Source organism: Bison bison, unplaced genomic scaffold, assembly GCF_000754665.1.
Source record: "Bison bison bison isolate TAMUID 2011002044 unplaced genomic scaffold, Bison_UMD1.0 scf7180017864224, whole genome shotgun sequence".
In the NCBI taxonomy this organism is placed as follows: Eukaryota; Metazoa; Chordata; class Mammalia; order Artiodactyla; family Bovidae; genus Bison; species Bison bison.
This window is the reverse complement of record NW_011494796.1, coordinates 3,366,402-3,387,370: the sequence shown is the minus strand read 5'-3', so window position 1 is coordinate 3,387,370 and position 20,969 is coordinate 3,366,402. Positions and strand designations below refer to the sequence as shown.

General features: G+C 43.7%; 1 protein-coding gene across 1 annotated transcript in view; it reads right to left on the bottom strand.

Annotated features, from left to right (window-relative positions):
- Window positions 1–1,850: 1,850 nt before the first annotated feature.
- Window positions 1,851–20,969, bottom strand: part of CHSY1 (chondroitin sulfate synthase 1) — a 91,824-nt gene continuing 72,705 nt past the window's right edge. The window contains exon 4 of the mRNA XM_010845851.1: window positions 1,851–4,839. Within this exon, the coding sequence (XP_010844153.1) occupies window positions 3,247–4,839 (1,593 nt within the window). The 3' untranslated portion in view covers window positions 1,851–3,246. The remainder of the gene's footprint in view (window positions 4,840–20,969) is intronic.

The following is a 20,969-nucleotide window of genomic DNA, read 5'->3' as shown; positions in this document are numbered from 1 at the left end:
CCACCCAGCCTGCTTTCCTCCAAACACAAGTCCGTAAGTCTTCTCGTGGCAACAGAGGCTGGCACAGATCCAAGCAAGCATGTGCCCTCCCTTATCCATTTCAGTGAAGTTTTAAAATGCTACCAAGTCAGCCTATTACACAGTTCATCCCGCCTTCCGTACCAGAACCCCACACCCCTGGTGGTTCTTGGCGGGAAGGGCCTGAAGGCTGGCTGGAGGAAGGAGGGGGGCTGTGCGTGCCTTTGTGCGTTGTGATTGCCCCTCTTCACCACTTTCACATATTATCCTTAATTTTTAACAGGAGTTATCTGGTTTGGGGTTTATGGGCCATTTCAGTTGAATTCTTCTCTGTATTTAAAGTTACACAGGCTAAGAGAAAGTCTAAAGTAACAAGCAAAACAGAGTTCTAACCAGAAAGCGTTCCAAGTTTAAGGGAAGGACTCATCTGTAGGTCATGAGTATGGGAGGCTGTGCAGTGGGCAGGCAGGATGGGGCTTCATCTGCCGGGAGGCGTGTGGGGTGGGCTCCGTGACTGGAGCACGGATGCAGGGCCGGGCAGCGTGGGGTACTGCAGGCTTCTGCAGATGCAGGCCTGGTGTGCGTGGTCATCACCTAGGAGAGACCCAGGACTGCGGTCTAGGGAGACTATCCACCTGTGTCACATCCACACTGGGAGGGCCTGAAATGACACCAGGGTGGACACGGGGGAGTTTCAGGGTCTCCTGGAAGATGAGTCAGTGGTGAGGCAGGGAGAGTGCTCCAGGCAGAGGGAAAGCACAGGCGGATAGAGACTTGACGTCCTCATGAACGAAGAGTCTGTTCGGCTGGGTGGCACCCTGCGGGTCCTACAGAGTCTTCTTTCTGGGCAGCAGGGGGAACCAGAGCTGCTGATTTGGAGGGGTGCTTTAGGAAGAATGAGTGTCCAACTGGAGCATAAGCCCACAGGCCAGGGGTACCGAGTTCAGGCATGGCAATGCCAGGCGAGTGAAGGGCTCCAACGGCATCTCTGGAGCCAGAGTCTTGATGAAGAGAGGGCAGCACTTCCATCATCAACACTGATGTCAGGAAGAGGAGCAGACGTGGGCAAGAATGAGATTAGGGAAGGAAGGGGCTGGTGTGAAAGGATCACTGGGACACCTGATGGCTACTGAGGCTCAACAAAGCAATTGCTCACGCTCTGTCCTATGGTTCCCTATTATGATAAACAGGAGAGAAGTTAACTGACTTTGTCATCAGGATGTATACTATGCTCTTCCTTACTGAAGAATAAAAACGTCTGTGCTTTTTTCCAAGGAAAAACTAACTACTCCCACAAAGTAAATGGCAATTAGGCTGAAGGACAGCAATTGCTACTGTGAGCACGATGTCATTATCCTGGATCTTCACTGTCATTACATGGTAAATACCTGTCCTGGGAGTGTAATTCACATCCACAAAGCTTGCTGCTTTGGCGTCAAAGATCTTACTTTGTTTGATTCTTAGATTATATGGCAACTGTGGGCAATTTATTCTGTAGCTAGATCCACCCTAAAATCCTGAGCACACTGATGCACACAGTACCAGCAAGTGGACACTTGTTAAAATGCAGATTCTAAGGGGCCTAGCAGGTTCACTAAGGGGCCCTGAAAGATACAATTGTATCAAGAAGCCAGAGGGGGCTTGGACCTGGTTTGAAGACCTTTGTTCTATAAAACACAGATTCAGCAAGTTCTTTAAGAAGAACAAACATAAGATGACGCATTCATTCCAGCAAAAAAAAAAAAGAGGAAAGAGGCACTTGAAAGTTTCATTTCATTTCCAACTGTAGTGCACATAGATATTCCCTCAAATAACTTGAAAAACCTTATGAATCAGTGTTTAAGATTTTTACTCTCCAAATGTAATAAAATTCTTCAGCTAAAACAGGAGTACTGAGAACAAAATGGTTTTGCAAAGTACAATAGAAAAATATTGTCCACTGGTTTATTTTTCCAAATGAGCAATAGGCTATTTACAAATAAGCAGACCTCCAATGATGTATATTAAAACGACAAAACTATTACTGTTTGAAATCTAAATGAAAAAAAAATTTATTAAGGCACATTTGTTCTGTGAGTCTAAAACAAACTTTCTGGTGTAATGACAGATTCATTTCACTTTTGTCCCCAAAACACATGAGCACCAGGATTTATCAAAGAACACTCAATATTTAGTAAAACAGTAAGGAATGTAAAAATTGAGGATAGGGAAGAGTTTTCAAAAAGAAATCTTTGGAGATCAGTTTACTGCAAATAAAATATACTAAACACTCCTTATACACATAAATACTAATAACTAACAGAACTTGGGAAATGGTAGAGCTCTAAACAACGGATATTAAATAAATTAAAGGTATTTCAGATACAAAGGATAGAACAAAACAGTAATTAAAAATGAGACACCCATCTCTGTCAACATAACACAGATAGGAGGAAGTGAACAAAATCGGATACATTTTCCCCTAATTCTTTCATTAGGGTTAGGTTTTGTTTATTTTGTTTAACCTTGCATACATTACATTTATGGCAATAATTCTTCTTTGCCGTTCTAAATATTAATATTTTATCTTTTAAAAAGAAGGGTCTGGAGAGGAGAAAGTGTCAGACTCTTCTTGAAATCTAATGCCAGGTCCGTCAGGCCACACTTATTGCAGTAAGAACAGCCATCTATCTTACTATGCTTTCCTGCTCCCCTTGTTTTGAAAAATGAGACAAGTTTTGGGGAAACAATCACCTTTGGAAAGCTCAAGGATGACGACATAGCTACTGTCACATTTCCTTATTTGACAACTGGAACATGAAATGGCTTTAAAAAAACTGTTGTAAAAAAGACAAAAGGTAGAATCTGTGCAAAGTTAACAGTCAAAACAAAACATTTATCAGAGTTACAGTGTTTTGTTACAATAATACTTTGCAGTAACGTTCATGTTTTCTGCCATAGGACTATAGCAAAGAGGTCTGAAAAAGAAATATTAAAAAAAAGTTTTGCTCCTCAGGTACATTTCAAGTCATAATTAAGCACGTCTGCTACATAATGTTTAGCAAGAAAATGTGTTCAAAAGGCAAACATGATCACATTTTTGTTTAAAAAGCTCAATCTTCAAGGAGTCCTTTGTAAGAAAACCATGTGTAAAATATATCCCCTTGTATGGACTTCAAAAACTGATCGTACAAAAAAATTTTTGAAAAATAAATTAATTAAAAATGTCCTTTCCAGCAAAGCTGGACATTAGGCTGTCCTCACTGAGCCATTATTATTGCTGCTTTTACTGTAATTTGGGTCATTTTTCTCTAGCCACATTTCAGCCAACTGATGTGTGGACCCATATGTTGACGCTTTGGACCCCAAGCACATTTTGTACTGTTTGGGATCAAGGTTGGGATCACAAAAGACAGGATGGTGGACATGGACTACTCCTACTTCTTGGCTCCTAAATGTCTTCAAACCTGCCTGGACAACCTTGTTGAAAAGGTCAACATCCTCAAGCCCCCAGCCTTGGATAGAAACATCAAAGCCGCCTACTCGGACGAGATCTCCCTTATAAATACAAGTGATGCCAAACCCATAGTTTCTCCAGAAGCCAGTTTTTTGAGTAAAGGCAAAATGGTTGTCACTGGGAACCTTCCCACTATAAACAATCTTTGGATCGTACTGGCTAAAGATGATTGGAAAATATATTTGTTGGCCCAGAACCGTATTTGCTCGACATCGCTGGAGAAATTCTGCAGTAAATACAAGGTCAACGTCACAAAAGAAGAGCAAAGATTCATTATTAAACTGGGATGATCCCACTTCTAGGGCCAGAGCTCTTGAAAATTCTCCAGACACAGGCAAAATCTGCATGTCAGCTTTAGGGTACTTAATGCGGTAGTCTCTCATGAGTTCCACTTGCTTGGCCTTGTCGGGGTTGGAGTCAGAATTGAAGAGCAGAACAACGAGCTTGACGTTCTGATTCGGAACGAGGCACGTCTTCTCAAAGTTCCCCATAAATCTCACAAACATGTCAAACCGTCCAGACAAAGGAATCAATATATTGATCTTTTTCTCTTTGGGTTCTTTGTGCTCATTCTTGGACCCAGGAAGCTGAAAGGGAACGAGCTTCTTCAGGGAATTTGAGAGAAAGGACAAGGATCCGGATTCTTGATTGATTTTGTTGGCCAACTCCTTTGCGTCCAGCTCCTCGTGCTCCACAAACTGGATCTTGCTGAAGGTCTGCTGTAAATACGCATGCCTCCGCACAGGGACCGTCATCTTCTTCCCTTTGTGCTTTTTGTACAGAAGCAGCAAGTCCAGAATGTACTCAGCCCCATACATGGGGTTCACTCGGCGATAGCCGTACTGTATCTCCTTAAAATCAATTATGCGCCCTCTGGTCTTGGCGTTGGCATTGATCATCTCCATGACCTGCATGACAATGTCATCCAAGGCCTCGCGCTGCGCAGAGTCCATCCCTCTTCGAGGGGGCTGGCTGTCAGCGGCTGAATACAAGTATTTCCCAGTCAGAAATTCCCATTCCAGAATCTCTTCTCGTTGGCGAGGCTGGAACCTCATGAAGGAAGGAGGGATTCCCAGCTGCAGGTCTTCTTTATGAACCTCGGTGTTGCTGTATTTGCTCATCAGGACAATCTCGCGGTGCAGCTGGATGGTGCGGTGGCGAAGCTCAGCGATCTTGCGGCTGAGCATGTAGCTGTGAAGCCTGTACTGGTAGGGTGGGTTTTTGTTCGGGTGCAGGGTGATGGCGCGGTGAATTTTACTGTTATGGAGATCCCTAATGTACCCCTTCTTGTTCTGTTCATAGTTCTCATAAAAAAGCTGCTGCATCTGTGAAGAAATAAGTAAGATTTCTATTAGTAATATGTGGGTGAGTGTCCCCCCTCTTGTACTTCCTTATATATCTGCATACTCTGTATTATAAATCTTTCTAAATGAGTCAGAGCATACCTAAGATTCTAGGTAAAGCTTGAAATGCAGCAGTCCAGTGATAGTAGAGTAACTGTAAACTGCTTATAGAAACAAGACTTCATCAATAATCAAGTTGGTCAATACAATTCTGTAGGCAAATAGAACTATGAAAAAAAGTTTTCCCATAAAGTAAAAGTATAATCTTGAGCTCACAGTGCACCAAATCAGCATACCTGGAAGAGAATGCCACCTTTAGCGCCCAACAAACCTGGGAAGGGGACTGGAGAGCCAAGGTCCCCTCCCTGAAGACTGGCACCCACAAGGAGCTGCCGTCTAAACAGGAATAAACCGTTATCAGTGGGGTGAAAAGGAGAACTCCAGGAGAATGAGCCGAACACAGACAAATGCTGCTTCCAGGGAGCTGAGCAGAAAGAAAACCATCCAGCCACACGCAGAAAGAGGCCTGCCACTTGGCAGGGCACGCTGTAGGTAAAATCAAGGGTCAGCAAGGTTGCCAGGACCACACTCTGAGAGTCCCTTAACCATCTGTGTGTTCCTAGGCAGGCAGGAGAGGGCCTGCTCGCTAGCCACCAGCTCTCAAGCGCCAGGGCAGAGCTGAAGGGCAGGCAAGGCAAGGGGGTTCATCACCCCATTCGCTCTCCCTGTCTTAGGACACTGGTTGGGCAAACAAAAGTTTGAGGTCCTTCAGCCAAAACAGGGTCTGTTGCCTCAAGCTAGATAGGGAATATACTTAATTATCCAGTACAGTCACGCAACAGAATGATGACCTCTACAAGAATGAAGAATTTAAAAATTTGCAAAAAATGTTTTAGTAAAAATAAGGTTTACAGCTGGTATCTGATAACCTAGTCTTTGTTTCATTTGTGGCTCAACTTTGTCTTTCTGAACATGTTACTAAAAACTAACTCTTGACAAGGGTACATGGATTTGGATCAAGTAGTTTATTTGCCTCTGGACAGTCATATTTTTGACTTTTTTTTTTCCTCGAGCCACTAAAGTTGTAATAATAGAAAAATACAGATTAATATTTTTACACCACATTTTCTTTTTCTATACAATTACCATAGGCTACCAATAAATGAAGCCAGTAAGAGCAAAAAGAAGAGAAATGCTTTCAAAGAATGGCTTAAGTAGAAAAATAAAAAGGCACACATGTAATGCTACCGGTGGTGAGCAGGGGCTGTGAGCACACCCACTGGCTCAATTCCCTGGAGCCGTGAGTCTGCTGAACACTGACCACCTACGTCCTGTCCTTGGAAGAGCAAGCCAGCCTGGAACTCATCATTTCCGACTTTGCTCTCCAAATCATCTATAATCAACATACAAGGCACGTGTGCACATGGAATTATCCACTGAAATAATTTCCAAATGTTACAGTTAGGTGGAACAGGTAGTCAAGCAAAAAAAAAAAAAAAGAAAGAAAAGAAAAGGAAGCAGAGAGAGTGTCTCTACCGTTGGAGAGAGCACCACCCTTCTCTCGGCAGCAGGCACGTGGGGTGCTCACCCACCTGTGTGCAAGTGCCCACTCACTGTTACTCTTAGCACAAACAGCACTTAACTCCTTAAAACAGCCCACTTAGTAAATGACCTGATTTGCTGAGAGGGCCTTCAGTAACTGATGCGTGAATTCCTCCAGCCCCGGACGGACAGGCCACAGGATGATAGATAAGAAAAGTGACAAGGCTTGGATGATGGTCGTAAGGACCATAGGAATTTACCTTTAAGTTCACTCTTTAGACAGGTCACAACAAAAAACTTTAGTGGAATTCCTATCGAAAGTATTTTCACCATTCATTTTCTAGCTGGGCTGATTTCTGGGGAAGAAGTACCTGGCTCCAAGGTGACAAGTGAGTGTCCTCTGAGGATTCAAAACCATGAAGAAACACTGGGGAAAACCCTTTGCAGACGCTAAAGATATGAAACAAATACCTTCAATACCATCATTTCCTTCTTCTGACCCTAACCCCTATATACCCCAACAACTTGAGGTCATTCTTCCAGTTTCAACAAAGTCAGCCTTTACAACATCCATCAAATTAGCTAGGCAAGCCACCTGACCCCACTTTCTCCTCCTGAAGACTCTACTGTGTGAGAAGAGTCACTCGAAGGTCAGCAACATCCTCATCAGAGCAAAGAACTCGGCAAAACCCAATGCTCTGAGGTCAGGGAAAAGTACAATCACCACTGTAAGCCATATGATGGAAGGTTTCCTAACGATTTTGGCAGAGTTTAAATATCTGTTATAATTACAAATTATTTCCATTTTGTCTGCTTATAACTTTCAAAGTTTTGAAAATGAGCGCGAAGAACCACGACTGTTTTGGAAAGGTCCCTTTTACATCTTCAAGAATACAGACACAGCAAGCCATCAGCCTGGCTGTAAATGCTGCTTTCCAACTCTGAAGATGCTCTGAAGCAGGCAGGCTCCTTCCTCGCCCTGTGCTGCCAATTCCGTCTGCACGGGCGTCTCAACTTTGCTCTGCTCCCGGCCTGCTGGCTGATGTCTCCGTCTCCCAATGGGTCTCCTTGCAGAATTCTGTTCTTTCCTCAATTCTGCACAGTACCAAAACCAGTCTTCTTAAAATATAAATCAGAGGCTTAAGGCTAAATATGCGTGGTAGAACCCACATGAGTCTCCTTCCCAAATGCTCTTAAAAGAGAATAAAGAAATGCAAAAAGAATAAACTCGTAAGGACCAAGAGAATGGGGTCACAGACACAGACACAGTAGACAGGAAATGTCCCCAAATTCTTAGAAAATGGAGCATGAAGGAAGTTGAAACCAAACAGACTGCTCTGAAGAGTGAGCCAATTTATTTAATCCTGAGAACCCCTGGGAAAAGATACTGGTGTTGCAAAAGCTAGTGGGTTGGGGAGCTCCAGGGCTGAACACAGGGAGAGTGGAGGAGCTGGGAATATGAAGCAGGGAGAGTGGAGGAACTGGGAATAGGGAGCAGGGCGAGCCCCACGGCTCCTCCCACAGAACATCTCAGGAGCCGAGGGAGGCCATTGGTAGGAGACGCCCAACATCTTTAGAAACACGCTCCCAGTCACTCTGCCATTTAGACGATGGGTCTTTTGCCAGAATTCATGTAGGTTGCCTGTCGACTGTTGCAACTAAACTAGCACTGTGAGTAGCAAATACTGGCGGTTTCTTAATGCAGAAATCATTCACAGTAGTTATTCCTGAATGTCCCTGTTTATAGGTTATCTTTCTTTATTCCTCTGGGGTTACTTCACTGATAAGCACATAAGCCTTAAGTTCAATCTCTCCAAAAATGAAATGTGAACACCTGCGTAGAGGTGAGTTCAAAGCTGACAACAGGGGGAAGTGAAGTGAAGTTGCTCAGTCGTGTCCAACTCTTTGGCACCCCATGAACTGTAGCTTGCCAGGGTCCTCTGTCCATGGAATTCTCTAGGCAAGAATACTGGAGTGGGTATCTGTTTCCTTCTCCAGGGGATCTTTCCAACCCAGGGATCGAACCCAGGTCTCCCACATTGCAGGCAGATTCTTTACCATCTGAACTACCAGGGAGACAGCAAAGATACTGCTTTTTAAAAAAATCTTGCCTACAGAGATTCCACTTAGTTTTTCAATGCTTCAGTCTCAAGTGACAATCAACAGCAAAGACCATCAGGCAACTGGAGAGGGTTCCAATGGGAAAGATGGAGACAAAGAAACAAAAAGCTTGGTGAAAACGCAAACAGTGAAATGACAAGAAAAACTCTACAACCAAAACAAAAACTACCAGGTATTCAAAGAGAAGCTACTGTCTCTGTGCAACAAAAATAGAATACTATAAAAAAGAACAACCAGAAAACAAATAAGCTCTTGAAATTAAAATAAAATAGCAAAACAAAAAGAGTTCAAAGATAAAACTGAAGAATACACCAGAAAATAGAGAAACAAAAACAGAACACAGGAGAGAAACATATTCATTCTAGAAAGAGAAAGCACATGGGGCAGAAAATACCAAAAAAGGGTCTAAAATGAAAGTGTTCAGATGCCTGGATTGAATCCTAAGTGCCCAGAACAGAGTACAGACTGGGAATGCTACAGGTAAAACTATTAGAGGAGAAAAAAGGCTGCATATAAATAATTCAGAAACTGGAGTGGCACTAAACATACACAAAACTAAAGAATACCGCCTTCAAAAGTGGGAAGAGTGAAAATTATTTCTTCATATACAAGTGTCTTCCCAACCAAACTATCCATCAAGTAAGAGGGAAGAAACAGTTTCAGGTACTCAACAACCCCAATTTCACCCTGCATCCATTCTTTCCCAGGAAGCTACTAGAGGAAGTGCCCATCCATAATACGGGGATAAGTCTGGAAAGATGACACAGGATCCAGGAAGCAAGGGGAAAACACAGAAGGAAGAAGAGAGCCCAGAACGACAGTGCCAGGAAGTCCGCCCAGAACAGTACTGTGGATTGCAGGTTTGTGTCCCCCAGACTCGTGAGTCGGGAGGGAGGGCCTCTGGAAGGTGCCTGAGCTTAGACAGGCCGTGAGAGTAGGGCCCCCAGTGAGACAGGGGACCTCACTCACAAGGGGACGGAGTACCAGGAGAGGACACAGCAGGAAGGCGGCTGTGTGCAAACCCCCTAGACAGTCCTACCGAACCCACAATGCTGACACTCGGATCCTGGACTTCCAGCCTCCAGAACTGTGAAAACTGCTGCTGTTTAAGCCACCCAGTCTACAGAATTTTTGTTCTAGCAGCTGGAACAGACTAGACAAAGAGCTCTGCAGCAGGCTGAGGGTACCAGTGCATACGGAAAACGGCACAGACGGCTCACTGCTTGCATCTCCAGAGTCCAGCTCGGTGCTTGACACACTGCAAGATACTCAACTTGAATTAATGATTAACAGTGGTCCTGAAGCATAGCAAGTATCAAGAAACTGAACGACCACAGCTGATGCGGATAGACACAATACAATACAGCTGTGCTCCACTGACCAGGATACACTCCAAAACGTAAAAATCAGCAGCGTGTCTTGAAAGAGAATACATACCACCGAAGGATATAGCTGTCATTTGGTTTTCACTCCCCAGACACCAGTGTACTACTGTGAGTTTTATTCTTGGCTATCAAAACCCTGCATGAGGAGAGCAAGGCCCATCAGGAGTCCTCTGTGAAAGCAGGTCTTCACGTGTGACTGGTAATTCTTAGACTCAATATGACATCATGTTTCCAAACACTTTCAGGGAAACATTTCTCAGAATGTTTCAGAAGCGGTCCATGGCCATTACTTTCATAGTGACTGAAGTAGAGACCAGCTTTACCTGAAACGCGGAGTTTCAGGGTGCTGAAGGAATAAATACAGAGAAGAGAAGATGATTGACCAGCAGGCTTCTGATCCCCTGGAACTGTTGCAGACTGAGAATTTCAAGCTGTAGTAAAGCTGCTGTAAGCATCTTCTGGCTAAAGTTTGGCTGAAAGAAATGTTGTATTATATTCCTTCTTTCTTTTACTGAGAAGAAATCTGTTGCAAGACAGAACTGTGTATGCACATTTGTGCGTGCATGTGTGTGTTTAGTGGAGGAAGCACTTATTTTATAACAAAGGTCAAATCTATACCTAGACTAGCTAGTGCCTCCCCTCCTCAATTCGCTCCAAGCGACTGACTTAGCCCACTAACATTGCCACAAGACAAATGTTTTAGACAAAGAAGCCGCTCACTTGGCACACAGGATGGAGTAACGTAGCTGCTAGGATCCTAAGAAAAGTCTAAATAAATGCCAGTGAAACAGCTCCGTTTCTAAAAGGGCAAATGCAGGTGCAAGTACTTCATAGAGAAGTAGACACAGTGTAACAGGTGAGCATGGGCAGCTCCGCAGAAGGGTGTTAATGGCAATATTCAGACCCTGCCTGAATCGGCTGCCCTTGGCACCTCGTGGTCATTTAGCACATCTAGCAATCTCCCTCAACTTCTATACAAAGCCTTATACCGTGCAGAGGCAAGAAATCATTTTCTTCTCACCCTCAATGTGGCACAATGGGAGAGGAGGGAAAATTCAGATTTCAGGGAAACTTTTGAAGAGAGAAATACATACAACAAATGAACTTCCAAATTAAGAACAGAAAAATAAAGCATAATTCCAAGTAAAGATGTCAGTGAGATATGAAGGCCAGGTTAGGGAAGAAGGCTCGAGAATGCTCTGTGACTTGAACCTGAAAAGGAGGCGGGGGCTGGAGGGAGGTCCTGGAGAAGCAGCCCGTGCTTAGACATGGCCCTCCTACCCCACCTGCCCAGGCCTGCAGGGCGGCCCTGGTGGGGGGTCAGGGCCCCCCGCATTCACCCCTCAGCACTCCACCCCTCGTCACCCTGTCCACGGCTCGCCCGAGCCCACCTCAGCGCTCGGAGGTCTCACTTCTGCCTTTGTAGTAGTTCAGGCTGCATTTGATTTTGGAATCTCTGGCAAAGCTCTCCTCAAGCTATCTTTGTTTTTACCTTGACTAGTTCTCTGCTGTTATTCAGGTTTTTCCTACCTTTTACTTTTCTCTGAAGCTGTCCGTTTGCATTAAGAAGGCATGTTGTGGGTGGGATGAAATTAAACCATTTTGCTCTTAGGCACTTGAATGAGAAAAAACTGCATCGTTAAGCTGACCATCTATATCACTATCCGTTGTCCCTCTTTCCCTCATACGATAGCTAATTCCACTGCTTACTACAACGTTCCCCATTAAGCAGGTGAAATGCAGGTAAGATTTAATTTCTGAACTCCAGAGAATTTTCTGGATTCAACAGGAACGAAGTTTTCAGTCTCTTAGAGGAATAACCGTATCATTAAGAAAACTTGGCAATTTTCTAATAACAGAAATAAAACTATCATTTCTCTTAAAGAAAATTTAGAATATAACGACAAAGTATAAAGGTTAAAAAAATAAGACTACATACTGACACTTACTGCTTTTATGCTACCAATAAGACCTCAGACAAGTCATTTCAATTTCTTGGGCCTCAAGTTTTCTCATTTATAAAATGATTGTACAGAGGTTCCTTCAAAGTGAAGAATTCTAAGCTCTTATGTGCTAACTGTAGAACCAGTCCCATAGTCATGCCCTGATGTTCTTCAACCCATCCATCCTGATATGGTTGAAGGTGTAACATCAGGATGTTATAGGATTCTACCTTTACCATATCAAACTGTATTAAAGGGTAACAACACATCCCAAGGAACTGTTTCCATCTCATAAAAACAAACCTCCAATTATGTTATAAATGAAAAGAGTTAAGAACATGAGACTCATAATAGTTCATTTTAGTAACACTAGAGGTAACAAATATCCAAGTTTTTGGTAATAAAGAATATGCATTTTGCATAGTACCAAATTTAGAGCAAGGATTTATTATTAACAAGTACACATTCTTTGGAAAAATATTATAAAAAGCAAAGCTGAAAAGCACTGCAGAAGAAAACACAAATAACTGCATATAGCTTATCTAATAATCACAAGGAATACCTTGTTGAAAACACTCTAAAGGCTTTTCAAGATGGAGTACCACTGAAGGTTTGAAGTTAATTTCCAGTGTCTATAAAACAGCCCTTAATCTTTGATCTAAAAAGCAGCCCCATAATCTTGGATTCCAGAAAATCTATCTCTTTTCTGGGAGATGTTTCAAGACTCTGAGTCATTCTATTGTAAATCTGAAAGGGGTTAATAAATAGCGAGGTCACTCTATTCCCAGAACTTCTAACCAGCTGGGAATAACTATCAACTACCCATGCCTAATCTTTAGTTAACAAATACTTCAATGGTCTTCATTAGCAAATGTCCTTCTTGTCCTCTGCAATGAACATCAACATTCTCATTAAGTCAAGACTCTTCCCATTAACTGTTTACATTAATGTCATCATTAAGTACATATTTCAGCAATATCAACAGATTATCACTGCTCCAGATGGACAGCTATTTCTAACTGTGATTTATGCAGTGTTTTAATTCACTGCACAGAATTCTTCTTACCCTTTTGTCCTGAGAACTGCTTTAAAGAAAATATGGATTGTGTAAATGTCAGGAGACCATAACTAGTGGTAGTTTCAAAATAACTATATTCACAAGTTTTAAATACTTAAAATAACAATGTCATAAACCTGCAGGTAGGGTTTCCAGAAAGTTTATTGCCTGAAGCAGGATCTTCTGAGATGAAAGAGGAAATCTGTTGATTATCAGGTCAAGATCACTGATACAAACTGGGCCTGTTCCCAGCTCTCAACACATATGGTTACTCTACATGTCCCTATTAGGTCTCTTCTAATTAGTTTTGTGTAGGCTTTGCCAATTTTCATCCAATTAAGTTCAAGGATTAGGTGCTTAGTGTTTTAAAGACTCTATTCAAGAAAGTAAGTTTTCCATGGGAATTAAGCTGGGTCTTTAATGGTAAAAAAAAAAAAAAAAAAGAACTATATGCGTGTCTTGAATGGTTAGTGTTAAATTTTGAAATCTAAAAACAACCTTTTAAAAAAGCCTGACACATTTCAAAATAATTGAGAATTAATCTTGGCAAAGTAAAGGAAAACTGTTGGTAGTAATTTAGGACTTCTACATCAGACAATAAAAGTATATGCAGAACTATCTTTAAATGACCAAAGTCTTATGCAAATACAGCACCAAATACTTGACTGAACATTCACATTAAAGGCATTGTACCATGCAGGGAAAATTCACAAGGCCACGTATAAAGACAGGATATGCAAGCACATGTACACACAAACACACCCGGCCACATACAAAGTGTCACGTGAGTGTATGTTCCTCGGTCCTTTGTCTCGTCACAACAAAGATTTGGAGCGACGGACATTAAAGCCCTCAGCGCATCACAGCTCTTGGGTCTTGGACAAACCGTGCTACAGCTCTTAAGCAAATCAGTATTACAGCTCTATTTTATTTAGAAGATAGCAGGAGAGAGAGAGAGACAGTGAGCGCGCACACGCATGGGGGAGAGAGAGTCCCTGAGAAAACGCTTTGGCTCCTCCTTTTATGTTTTTTCCTCCACCTGGGCCTGCCCTATGCAAATTGGGCTTAGCCAGGAGTGCTGTTTGTTCTGCTCGAAGTCTTCACTCTGCTCCTCGGACCTTCCTTTGACCTTCCTTGTCTTTTAGCCACCGCCATTTTGGACTCCTTTTCCCTATTCTACCTACCTAACAAAAGGATGCGTGAGCACGTGTACACACACACACACACACACACACACACTCTCGCTCTCTCTGATATGCAACCGAGCCCAGCACTGAATAGCCTGACACAGGACACCAGTGAGGGGCTCCCTCTGAAACTCGGCTCACAGCAGGTACTTGGGTCCAGCCCCCACTGGCCTCTGCTGATCCATCACTCACAGAACCGGAAAGAAGCTCCAGTCAACAAGCGACACACAGCTCTCACACCTGACCAAAAGTCTTTGTGACAAACTGAGTTAAGCTGTGGTCTAGATCACCAAAAAACAAAGCAGAACAAAAATAAAACTAAGCAAGAGGGAGTCAGGAGAGCAGGATATATAGGAATATAGCCCTGTGAGGCCAGATTTTTAAAGAGAAGCTAGAAATCTGACTGTTTTGTGTAGAATCTTCTACCTTTTAAATCTCAGCAACCATTTCAAACGAGAAAAAGAAACACAGGCCAAAATAAGTCTGTGGGTCAAATATGGCCTATAAGTTCATCTCCTTCTAGGATTTTTTAAGTCTATTCCTGATTTGTTATGGAATCTCATTCTGTCTAAAGATATTTTGTACCATTAATATTTTATTTTAAAATGTTTTATTTATTTTAAAGCTGAATTTGTTACAGTATCACTTTTGGACACAAGACACCTGGAGTCTTAGCTCTCTGAAGAGGGATCGAACCTGCACCTGCTGTGTTGGAAGGCAAAGTCTTATTAACCACTGGACTGCCAGGTAAGTCCCTGTACCATTTAACTTTCCACGTTTATCAAGCAGTATCTCACCAAAGCCCACCCCGTAAAGATTCAAGCGGCCTTTAAATTATGAAGGACTATGAATGACGAGAGCTGCAGTCACGAGATAAGGCCATCAGGTGAAGGCAGCAAGCAAACCGGGGGAGGGGGCAGTGGGGAAAGCACAGCTCGATTACCCTGCATTTATGAGACCCTGAACGTCTCATAAAGCACAGCAACCACTTTAGAACTGATGGTGTGTATTACAGATTTGTTTCACACATTAAAGTCAGTATTTTAGCCAAGTACACAGCGCTGAGGAATATGCACTTGAATTAGTGGATCAATAGTGGGCTTGGGATACTCAGGTTTAATGAACTCTGTGGGGTTAAAACAGAGTTTAAGTCTGTGTTAAGACTCAGACTGTGTTAAGTCTGAGAAGGGATTCTCAATGCACAACTATCACACAAACCCTTGAATTCTTAAAGTTTTCTTTCACAAAAGATTATAAGAAAAACTTTGTTGGAAGACATTTCGGCAATTTCTTATAAAACTAAATGTATTCTTACTGTATGATCTAACAATTGCACTTCTTGGTATTTACCAAACTGAACTGAAAACTTGTATCCACAGAAAAACCTGCACATGGATGATCATAACTGCCAAATCCTGCAATCAGCCAAGATGTCCTTCAGAGTGTGTTAGGTGCTCAGTTGTGTCCGATTCCTTGCGACCCCATGGACTGTAGCCCTCCAGGCTCCTCTGTCCACAGAATTCTCCAGGCAAGAATACTGGAAAGTGAAAGGAAAAGTCGCTGTGTCCGACTCTTTGCGACCCCACGGACTATGCAGTCCATGGAATTCTCCAGGACAGAATACCGGAGTGGGTAGTCTTTCCTTTCTCCAGGGGATCTTCCCAACCCAGGGATTGAACCCAGGTCTCCCACATGGCAGGTGGATTCTTTACCACCTGGGCCACAAGGGAAGCCCAAGAATACTGGAGTGGGTTGCTATTCTCTTCTCCAATGTCCTTCAGTAGGTGAATGGATAAATTGTGATACATCCAGAAAATGGAATACTATTCAGAACTAAGAAGAAATGGTTATAAAGCCATGAAAAAACATGGAAGAACTGTAAGTGCATACTATTAAGTGAAAGAAGCCAACCTGAAAAAGCTACATACTATTGTAATATCAACTGTATCACATTCTGGAAAAGGCAAAACTAGGAGCAATAAAAAGACCAGTGTTGTTAGCAGGTAGGAGAGGGATGACCAGGTGAGGCACAGGGGATTTCCAGGGCAGGGAAACGAATCTGCATGGTACTACAGTGGGGGCCACGGGGCATCACGCACTTGTCAGAACCCAGGGAGTGTTCAACACCAAGACGGAACCTAAGGTGGACTATGGACTCTGGATAATTACGATGCAGGTTCACAGATTATAATAAATGTACCACTTGGTGAGGGATGTTGATAATGCGGTGGCTGTGTGTGGTGGGGTGGGAGGGCTGGGGTATATGGAACTTGGTACATTTTGCTTTGAAACTAAAACTACAAAAAATGGAGCTTATTACTTAAAACAAAAAAACAAAAAATACAGGCCACCCACTAGGGAAAAAAGTCCTCAAAATATTTATGTTAATTAAGACAGATTGTAGGGGAAAACAGTAAATCTCTTTTCTCTGGATTGTTATTTATGATCAGTTCTTTCACCCTTCCTTTGTTCATCCATCCACTCACTGCTCTAGACAAAACAAACCATTTAGATAAACATATAAAATACTTTAAATTTCAGATGCTTTGTGAAAAGAGGTAAGTGAAAATAAAAATGCAAGTGATTTACTATCACAATGGATATAATCTTTTGTCCTTTACGACAGTAATCCAAACTAAAAAGCCTTATAGAAAGAGAAGAAATAGTCTGAGCATCTGACCATCTACTACGAGACATCATGCTTCTCTCCCTTTGATTCTCTCCACAAATGCACACATTCTTCACAACTTTAAACCCTTTGAGGGAAAACCTAGTTTTATTCATAAGCCATTGCCCCATCAGCACTTGCTGAATAAATGAACATCATTTCTCACATCACACAAATGAGGACAGAAAGATGAATCACTTAACAGTAAGTGGCTTCAGACAATATTTAAACATAACAAGTAAAAAGCAGCACCAGTTTAGAAATCATTGGAAGGACTGATGCTGAAGCTGAAGCTCCAATACTTTGGCCACCTGATGTGAAGAACTGACTCACTGGAAAAGACCTTGATGCTGGGAAAGACTGAAGGTGGGAGAAGGGGATGGCCGAGGATGAGATGGTTGGATGGCATCACTGACTCGATGGGCGTGAGTCTGAGCAAGCTTCGGGACTTGCTGATGGACAGGGAGGCCTGGCGTGCTGCAGTCCATGGGGTTGCAAAGAGTCGGACACAACTGAGCAACCGATAAATGAATTGAACTGATCACATCATACCAGTTGGATAAATGCTGGAGATGATGCAGAGACAAGGGAATCGTCCTATAACCATTAGTGGGAATGTAAACCGGTGCAGCCACTATGGAGAATAACATGGGGGTTCCTCAAAAAACTACAAGTAGAACCACCAAATGAATCAGCAATCCCACTCCTTGCCATATATCCAAAGAAAACTCTAACTGAAAATGATACATGTGCCTCAAGTTCATGGCAGCACTGTTTACAATAGCCAAGACATGTAAGCAACCCAGATGTCTATTAACCGATGAGTGGATAAAGAAGATGTCATATGCGCACACACACACACAATGGAATATGACTCAATTGCCAAAACTAGAGATTATCATACTAAGTAAAGTCAGAGAAAGACAAATATCATATGTGAAATCTAAGGTATGATACAAATGAGCTCATTTACAAAACAGAAACAGCCTCACAGAAAACAAACCTATGGGTATAAAGGGGAAAGTGTGGCGGGGGTGGGGGAGGCATAAATTAGGAGTTTGAGATTGGTAGATACAAAGTATTATATACAAAATAAACAACAAAGTACCTACTGTACAGTGCAGGGAACTCTACTCAGTATCATGTCATAACCTGTACTGTAAAAGATGAAAAAGAAAATACATATACACACATACACACACACACATTATGTATATAAACACACAACTGAATCACTCCACTCTATACCAAAAACTAAGACTACATTGTGAAATCAACTATATTTTAATAACATAAATTCCAAGACAACCTACCTCCCTCATACAACCATTCAACGGGACTGTTATTAGAAGTTACCCGTGAGAACGCAGGTCTTTTCCTCCAAAGGGTTCTTCAAGGGTACTGGACTTTGTAACAAAGGCTTCTCACCTCTAACCCAGAAAGGCAGGCAGGCATTAGTAAGCAGCACCTCTGGGAGGGTCTGTGCAGCACTCAGCATGGGCTCACGTGTGAGGCCGTGGGGGTCCTGCTGCCCCGCGCATCTCACACATGGGTGGGGGATGTCGGGGGTGTGTGCAGACCATCAGCAGCTACTCGGGGACCCCGGGGGCGGGGTGGGCCCTGCTCTCGGGGCGTTCACCCTCCAGGGCCAGAACATGCAGTGTAGGAAGACCAACTGACACAGGAGGCTGAGGACCAGAAGGTGGGAGACTGGACAGAAGGGAGCTCTGCAGACTCAGGAAGGGAAGGTGCTCAGGCAGGGGCTGTCAGAGCCAAGCCCGGTCGGAAGCAACTGGGAAGGGAAGTGCTGCAGAGGGCACAGCAGGTCAGACAGGAGACGACGACGCGCTCCTGAGAGCTGGCGTCCGTCCACTCCACGCTCACCCTACCTGCCAGAAGCAGACCGTGGCTGGCTCCCCTGAGCTCCGCGGCCCAAGGGGCCCAAGGTGCTACTACAGTCCCTCCAGGCCGGCTCACAGCAAGGCGTGTTCATGTGGCTGTGGGGCCAATGATAAGTTAGTTACATAACAGAGTGTGTGTGTACCTCTGTGAACAGAAGGCGGGGAGGGGAGGGAGATGGACAGAATTTTAACAGCATAATCTTATCAAAGGTTTAAAAGGAGGAAATGACTACCCCGAACTTTCTGAATAAGTGTGTGTCTGTACACAAATGGGGCTTGCCAGGTGGCACTAGTGGTAAACAGTCTGCCTGCAATGCAGGAGGTTTGATCCCAGGGTCATGAAGATCCCCTAGAGGAGGGAATGGTAACTCACTCCAGTACCCTTGCCTGGAGAATCCCATGGACAGAGGAGCCCGGCAGGCTACAGTCCATGGGGTCACAAAGAGTCGGACTAAAGTGACTTAACATATACATATACATGCACACACACACACACACAGTGGGACCAAAATTTGTCAGACAGTATAAGAGCAAAGACAAGAATGAAGAAGCCCCTTTTTGATGTGAGCACAACACAAACATCCTGGCACCAAGGAAGAGGGGGTGGGGCCAGCAGCAATGCCCCGCCCTGCTGGAATGGGACTGATGCTGTGTTGGCCATACGTGCGATGCCTCTTACCAGGGAGCTGCTGGGGGCACAGAGTCTCAGCACCAGGGGGTACTGAGTGTCAGCAGGGAGCAGCCAGGGGCTCTGAGTCTCAGCACCAGGGGGCACTGGGTCTCAGCACCAGTGGGCACTGAGTCTCAGCACCAGTGGGCACTGAGTCTCAGCAGGGAGCAGCCGAGGGCACTAAGTGTCAGCACCAGGGGCACCGAGTGTCAGCGGGGAGCAGCTGGGGGCACTGAGTCTCAGCACCGGGGGCGTGCCGGGAGAGGGGGACCTCTTCAGGGACAGTGCCACTTGCACTTGGCACAGATCCCCATACCTCCCTCTCCATCCACTTCCTTCCTTCTTGAAGCTGCTTAGAGGCATCCATAGCCGCCAGCCCTGGCCCAGCACCAGAACCAAGTAGGATCCAAATGCCAGCCCAGTTGTCTTTACAGCAGAAGTGGCTCAAAAGTACTAAGCAACTTTCCCTCAGTGCCCTATGGATGGAGTGACTGAGTCTTGGACAGCAAAGCCATTATTAGCAACAGGAGTTAAGGAATTTCTAAGTCAGAAAACTGAAAAGAAAACTGGCTGTAAAACAAGAAAGGGTAACTTTTATTTTATCACTAACGTTTATTTACATATGGGCCGGGGGTACTCTAAATTGAAAGGAAACAGAATGATGAGAAAGTTCATTCCTGGTAAAGCTATCTCCACTAATTAAGAATTTCAGTTCAGTTCAGTCACTCAGTCGCGTCCGACTCTTTGCAACCCCATGAATCGCAGCAAGCCAGGCCTCCCTGTCCATCACCAACTCCTGGAGTTCACTCAAACTTATGTCCATCGAGTCGGTGATGCCATCCAGCCATCTCATCCTCTGTCGTCCCCTTCTCCTCCTGCCCCCAATCCCTCCCAGCATCAGAGTCTTTTCCAATGAGTCAACTCTTCGCATGAGGTGGCCAAAGTACTGGAGTTCCAGCTTTAGCTTCATCATTCCTTCCAAAGAAATCCCAGGACTGATCTCCTTCAGAATGGACTGGTTGGACCTGCTTGCAGTCCAAGGGACTCTCAAGAGTCCTCTCCAACACCACAGTTCAAAAGCATCAATTCTTCAGTGCTCAGCTTTCTTCACAGTCCAACTAACATCCATACATGACCACCGGAAAAACCATCGACTAGACGGACCTTTGTTGGCAAAGTAATGTCTCTGCTTTTCAATATGCTATCTAGGTTGGTCATAACTTTTCTTTCAAGGAGTAAGCGTGTTTTAATTTCATGGCTGCGATCACCATCTGCAGTGATTTTGGAGCCCCCCCCAAATAAAGTCTGACACTGTTTCCACTGTTTCCCCATCTATTTCCCATGAAGTGATGGGACCAGATGCCATGATCTTTGTTTTCTGAATGTTGAGTTTTAAGCCAACTTTTTCACTCTCCTCTTTCACTTTCATCAAGAGGCTTTTTAGTTCCTCTTCACTTTCTGCCATAAGGGTGGTATCATCTGCATATCTGGGGTTATTGATATTTATCCCGGCAATCTTGACTCCAGCTTCTGCTTCCTCCAGCCCAGCGTTTCTCATGATGTACTCTGCATATAAGTTAAATAAACAGGGTGACAATATACAGCCTTGACATACTCCTTTTCCTATTTGGAACCAGT